At 38.0% G+C, this 7,500-nt stretch overlaps 1 protein-coding gene across 3 annotated transcripts in view; it reads right to left on the reverse strand.

Annotated features, from left to right (window-relative positions):
* The window catches only part of LOC144974403 (uncharacterized), a 70,345-nt gene that overhangs the window by 5,806 nt on the left and 57,039 nt on the right, over positions 1-7,500 (reverse strand). For all 3 annotated transcript variants that reach the window (XM_078917259.1, XM_078917257.1, XM_078917256.1), the window contains exons 3-5: positions 5,545-5,634; positions 3,411-3,508; positions 1,772-1,834 (exon numbers count right to left, since the gene is read on the reverse strand). In XM_078917259.1, coding sequence (XP_078773385.1) covers positions 1,772-1,834; positions 3,411-3,508; positions 5,545-5,634 — 251 coding nt within the window. The remainder of the gene's footprint in view (positions 1-1,771; positions 1,835-3,410; positions 3,509-5,544; positions 5,635-7,500) is intronic.

Here is a 7,500-nt window from a genome sequence, read left to right on the forward strand (position 1 = left end):
TGTGTAATCATGAACTTTTATAGATTAGTTAATCCAGTTTAGTGAGAATCACTCACAAACGCGGATGGCAAAATATAATAACAAAGGCTTGAGTGACGTCATCTTCGTTCTATCTATAGCCGGCACTAATTCACCACCCATGCCACTTGAAAAGAGCGGGGGGGGGGGGGGGTGTATATTATTTTAGCTCATTAACCATTAGATAACAATTACCAATAACGTCATTTACGAATTCAGCCATTGACCAATTCAACTCTATAATAAAAAATAAAAAATAATTTAGCTTCATATAGCGCACTATCCGCTAAATGTGCTCAAAGCGCTTTACAAGGGGGTCCTTGGTCAACAGCAACATTTAACATGTAGGACGGAACATGACGCCTGTTAGGTGATATTACAATTTTTCGGACAAAGACAACGCTGTTAACGGTCAGGTACTCATTTTACACCTGAGTACGCTGAGAGAAATGTGAGTAAAGAGCCTTTTCGAAGGACTCAACTACGCGCAGAGCGCGAGGCTCGAACCCAGGACCTTCCGATCCGAAAGCGAGTGTCATACCACTAGACCCCATAGCCGCTCTATGTCGCCTGGAATCCAAGACACTATCTGCTGCTATCCATCACTGCTACGGTAATAAAGAATCGTCATCAGGATTTTTTCCCTTCTGTCCTATCTATTGCCCTGAGGATAATAATAAATCATTCAGTGCTGAAAGAAAACATAAGTGGCAATAAGATTCAATAGTCTGATGTCACGTCCGCCTAGCAACAAGCAGTTTCAGTTTGGTTCTAAACAAAGAAAATCGGTACTTTTTATTCTTCATGCTGGCTCGCTAGAACTTTTTCACCTGTCATGTGATCAAAATGTAAAAAAAAGTCAAAACATGATCCGATTTATAATGTTTTTTCTCCTCTGCATACACTTTTATGCTCGTCGGAGAAGTATATCATACGGGCGTCCGCCATTGTTCCGATAGTTTAATTTAGAACCAGTTACTAAGTTACCATGCGTCATTACGAGGGAAGTGACGTCACGACTGTTGAAGCCTATTAGGACCGTCGCTGCATATTATGCTGCATACATTTAAACCATTATTAGAATAAAGAACGCCTGGTCATATCGGACAAATAAAACTATGCTTAACTCATTCATTCCTAGAGATTTTTGCTACTTTTCAAAATTGGAAAAAATGTATTATAAATGAGCATGTACAAAGATAGTATTATTCAACTACCATTAACATGTAAATACTATAAAACATTAGCTTTGATACTACGCCTATAATTTGTCTCATAAAAATTATTAATAAATAGGCATGCTGTAAAAGTAACCCGGATATAGTCGGTGTTAGGGTTAAGTGAGTTAAGCTCCTAGAAGCTGAGAACTGAAGATAATTAAGTTACAACAGTTTTAAAAGATAACGAAATACTTAACTTTCGGACAAAAACCCTTTTTCGGGCAACAACAAAAAATAACTATAATTTACAGTACTTTAACGTAAAATCCGAACAGAAGCATTGAGCAGTTTAGAATTTTGAAAATGTGCTATAGATAGAATGAAGTTGTAGTCACTCGGGTTTTTTGTTATTGTTTTTTTTTTTTTTAACATCCTCGTTTATGAGTAATTCTCACTAAACTGTATTTAACAGACTATAAACGTTTAAGGTAATACATAGCTTTGTGTGTTGGTTTGATATACTTCCGGATGGCAATGTTGTGAGCTTCCTTAGCCAAGCGCATGCTATCTATAAGGTGATGATAATATCTTACCTGGTGCTGGATGATGTCATGCCAAGCATCCTTGCCGTGGAGAACTACAGTCTCCCCTTGGATCTGTTGAAAGGAATAAGAGGTCTGAGAGTGAGTACAGTTTACGATCTCACGGAGACAATGCAACCGAAGAAGCTTAATTTACCAAGGCAATCAGAGAGGTACTATAGAAGGAACGAAATGGACGTCACTGAGCTCTTTGTTATTGATAGAATGAAGTTGACGCCACTCAGGTCTTTGTAATTGTTTTTTTTTTTTTTTGCCACCCACGTTTATGAGTAATTCTCACTTAACTTTATTATCCAGACTATAAAAGTTCGTGGTTACACAGAGTTTTGTGTGTTGGTCCGTTATACTTCAGAATGGTAATGTTGTGAGCTTCTTGGCTATTATTTTTAGACAGCCATTTTAATGAGTATTTTTCACTAAATTTGATCAATCATCAGTCAATTATTCTTTTTGAACTTGATCAGTCGTTCTTGTTACTGCTTTTGACAGTTACCTACGATAAGTGTATTAGTGAAGGGTGAAAAAACAAGGCGTGGGAATGACTTTCAACATAAAGGAATTTCATCGCTGTGATCTAACAATCTATTAACGTCTACGTCATGACCTATATTGGGTCAAAGTTCTAAGTGAAATCAGGGGTGTGTGAGAACAAAATGTCTGTTACAATTTTGTTGATGTGTCGTTGCAGCTGTTCAAAGGAAAATGTCGTTCTAGTTCTACCTCAAACATTGCGTACATGAGTAGTACACACACACACACACACACACACACACACACACACTCAACACCTCTCTCTCTCTCTCTTTCTCTCTCTCTCTTTCTTTCTTTCTCTCTCCCTCCCACATATATTATATGTAGCAAAAGACAGCAGAAAACACACACACATACACATAGAAAGAAATAAAGAGAGATAGGGGGGAGGGAGGGAGAGGGAGAGGGAGAGAGAGAGAGAGAGAGAGAGAGAGAGAGAGAGAGAGAGAGAGAGAGAGAGAGAGAGTAATCAGTGATTTTTATGCGACCCAGGTCACTACTATGAAGCAGAACATGGGAATTTAAAAAGAACAAAAAGAAAAGAAAAACGAAATAAAATTCTAATCTTCAAGCACATGGCGGTAATTTATCTTTAGCGTATTTATTCTATTTTTTTTAAGGGTCAAAGTAACCCAGAGGAGTCAACCGCAGTGCTATGCGGCAATTCAGACACAGCGGCTTAATTTCTTGCCCTAGGAAAAATTCAAAAGCCAACAATGGGACTGGAACCGTGGCCTTCGTAAAGTTATGGCCTGATACTGACTAAAAAATGACGTCAAAATGCCAGTCTTTTGCCACAAAAGAAAACAAATCGTGTTGTATTCAATAGTTCAACCAATGAAATAACTTGTTTCCATGAGCACTACTAACAACTCACTAGGCGGTGCAAAAACAAAATAATGACGTCAAACTGCCAGACCTTTTGGATTTCAGTATCAGGCTATAACGAAACGATGGCTACGCTGGAACCCGGGACCTCGGGGTGTAACTGCCTTTTATCAACCACTGGACCACCTCATCCCCACCTCTTCGGCTACCTCATCCCCCAAAGTAAACAATAAAATCCAATATTATAATATCAACAGGTCTACCTACTTACATTATTTTCTTCCATAAGTTTTTTGTATTTTTCGGCAACGACGTCTACAATGTCCTTCGCTTTTTCCGCAATTTCCTTGCAGTGGTCAACAGAGGGGCCTGTCGTTTGGAACGGGATTTGTAGGGGGGGGGGGGGGGGGGGGGGGGGGGGTGTCAAACGAAAGATCGGATGAAATGATTATGCAGCTTTTGATTAATGAATAAAGATGAAAGAATGAACGAGTGTGAATGAATGAATGAATGAACAAATGGATGTGAGTTAATGAATGAATGTAGCTGAATTAATGAATGAATAAAATGAATGAATGAATGAAGTGAATGAATGAATGCATGTATGTGGATGAATGAATGAATGAATGAATGAATGGATGGATGAATGGATGGATGGATGAATGGATGAATGAATGGATGAATGAATGGATGAATGAATGAATACGAATAAATGGATGTGGATGAATGAATGAACCAATGGATGTGAATATATGAATATGGAAGGTGCTATTAATATTTATTTCGACATATTATTATTCTCTTTTCATACACGGCAATAAAGAAAATAAACGCTTTTATTTTTCAACAATTCTTATTAGCACCACCTGCATCGAGACTTGAACCCTGGGCCTTCAGTCAAGCCCTAATTCAAGTGGTCATAATAATATTCCACAAACTGACAAGAGCGAATAAAAATGAATGAATAAATTAATGAATGAATGAATGAATGAACGAATGAATAAATGAATGAATGAAAAATTGAATCAATTATTTATTCATTCATAGTTTATGGTTATTATTAATGTGCTTAGATTTCTGGTATGATATTAAGATTGACGCGGTTAAGACGATTATGATGTTTGTAGGGCTCTTCAGCTAACGATTGCATGGCGCGATCTCTTTCACCGATTAATCTCGTTTGTTTGTTTATGTGCGGCTATGTGGTCTAGTGGTATGACACTCGCTTTCGGATCAGAAGGTCCTGGGGTCGAACCTCGCTCGGCGCATAGTTGAGTCCTTGGAAAAGGCTCTTTACTCACATTCTCTCACCACACTCAGGTGTTAAATGAGTACCTGGCCGTTAACAGCGTTGTCTATGTCCGAAAAATTGTAAAATCGCCTAACAGGCGTCATGTCCCATCCTAAATGTTAAATGTTGCCGTTGACCAGGGACCCCTTGTAAAGCGCTTTGAGCACATTTAGTGGATATTGCGATATATAAAAGCTCATTTAAAGCTCATTTAAAAAATGCTTATATTGACAATTTATTTTATTTATTTTTATTTGTTTATATCTAGTCATTCATATTAATATCATTATACCGAGTACTTGAGAATATTTTCATGTGATACGATTACTTAAGATCTGTTTAAGAAGATTTTACACGTCAGTAAGGGCTTTAAAGTGATTCATCATTGAACCTGTGAGGTCGCAGCATGAAGATGATTTGGTGTTTCTGTTTTGCTTATACTGCTATTTTTTATTTGTTTATCTATTTAGCATTAAGAAAAACACATTTTTCTAATGGTGTCAATCATAAAGGTAAATATTCTCGATGACGGTGGCGGTGATAGTAGATAGATATACAAAGTTTTTGTGGGTTAAAAAAAATATTATATAATTGAAATTGAAGGATCAAAGGATTGGTTGGTTGTGTGAGGGTTGTAAATGAAGATAAAGATGAAGATAACAGACAACGCCGATGGTGGGGATGTTAATGGTGGCAATGATGGATGGTTGTGTTGGTGGTGGTGGTGGTGGTGATGATGATGATGATGATGATGATGATGATGATGATGATGATGATGATGCCTTTGCTGCTGCTGATGATAGTGGTGCTGCTTCTTCTGCTGCTGCTATTAATGCTACTGTTGATGATGATGGTGATGGTGATGATGATGAAGATGACGATAATGATGGTGACGATAATGATGGTGATGTTAATGATGATGCATTTGATGCTGATGATGATAGTGATGCTTCTTCTTCTTCTTCTTACTCTTCTTCTCCTTTTGGTGCTGCTGCTGCTGACGATGACGATGATGAAGATGAAGATGACGATGACGACGGCGAATATGATCGATGATGACATTGACAATGACGATGAAAACACTTGACACCATATAGTTTATCTATTTACCCACCTCCTTCCTTGGGGTGGTAGTGGCTCCACACATCAGAGTGGTGGACAACATGCAGGTAATAGCCAGGCCTGTCTACATTCTCTTTGTAAACTGTGAAATGAGGAAAACAAAAGGCAACGTTATCAACACCGTTTCAGAAAAGTGAGTGGAGCAGGCACTTATGTAAGTAACAACAAGAGATGAAGCGAGTAGGAAAGTACCAGAAGACAATAGAGATTAAATTTTTTTCGCGGGGCGATGGGGGTTTGAACCCGCGACCTTACAAGAACGACAAGTCCGCCTGGCCGATGAGAGCGTGACTCTACCGTATGAGCTATCCACAAATATATATTATACACATACATGTTGGTGTGTGCGAATATATATATATATATATATATATAATATATATATATATATATATTATATATATATATATATATATATATATATAAATGAAAGTTTAAAAGAATACACGACATTCAACACACAATTTTATTAGGACGAGTGTGTGAGTCAATTATTGTTACCTTATTTACCAGATTATCAATGTCATTTTGAAGCACCAAATTGCCAGTCCGCTACCGAAATAAAAGGTAGTTCTTCAGAGCAATATCTACATGCTCTGAGAAATCGGTGACATATTCCGACTTATGGTGTGAAAAACTGGACTTTATAATTGTCCAGTGTAAAAGCCTGACTGTTTTTGCTTTCTCATTTCTCCACAAATTATATTTATTTAGGCTCCACCAGCCTTATAACCTAACGATGAAATTGGCCAAACATTTCTTCGAACTTAAAGAAAAAGATTGTAATAAATAAATTAAAAAAAAAAAAAAAATTCCCTTTATCCATCCCCAAGGGGAAATTTGTCTTTAGGATCGATTCCAAGGGAAGACTGGAATAACGCAGGCGTCAGCCGCAGAGCAGCGCCGCAAAGTGAGGTGACTTGCTCAATGCCACACAACGCAGCGGCGGGTGATTGAACTCGGTACCTATCGGGTACGAATCAAAGACCGTACCACTGAGCCACGCTGCCCCTAAATAGAATAGGCGTGTATACCCGTGACCAATACAAAAGAGAGATAAGGGTCTGAGATGCTACCCACGCACTAGACACAGAGCAAGATTGATATGGAACTCCCTTTTGACTTGATCTGTACGTGGAATGGACAATAGAAAATACGAGGCTGAAGAACAGCAATCTTATTATTTATTTAAGGAAAAATAAATAAAAGAATAACATTTACGCGAAAAAAATTTTTATTCTTATTGGGTTGAAGTTGTTTGTCTACAACAAATAAATGTCAATCAAAAGACTCCATCATGCCAACAAGTTTCGAACTTGGGATTTCAAACATGTCATCCAGCAATCAGGTTCTCAAGGTTTGTGCCTTCAAAAAATATGACTGCTAGATTACGTCCCATCTTAACAAAATTCCATTCGCATTCGACAGACTTTTTAAAAATACAGGGCCATTTACAAAAGTTTCGGCAAACAAAATCCTTTCAGCCACTAAGCCTTACTCACATAATTTATACAATATGTCAATCGAACAGTGATCAATGTTACTGATCAATATAAAGCATCGGGTCCATACAGACATAATACCGTTTTGAGTTTTGAGACGATTTGTCACAAATATAATTAGAGCATCACTACATGGACCTACTTCAGCTGGAGGTGGTTAAATTACAGACTTTGTGTGTAATTCAGCTTTAATAATTGAGCTTTATATAGCGCAATATTCCCTACATGTACTCAAAGCGCTTTACAAGGGGTCCCTGGTCAACAGCAACATTTAACATGTAGGACGGGACATGTCGCCTGTTAGGCGATATTACAATCTTTCGGACAAAGACAATGCTGTTGCCGGCCAGGTACTCATTTTACACCCGAGTACGGTGAGAGAATGTGAATAAAAAGCCTTCTCCAAGGACTCAACTATGCGCCGAGCGCGAGGCTCGAACCCAGGA

This window comes from Berghia stephanieae, chromosome 6, assembly GCF_034508935.2.
Source record: "Berghia stephanieae isolate SIO BIC M18660-M18661 chromosome 6, UCSD_Bste_1.3, whole genome shotgun sequence".
Taxonomy (NCBI): domain Eukaryota; kingdom Metazoa; phylum Mollusca; class Gastropoda; order Nudibranchia; family Aeolidiidae; genus Berghia; species Berghia stephanieae.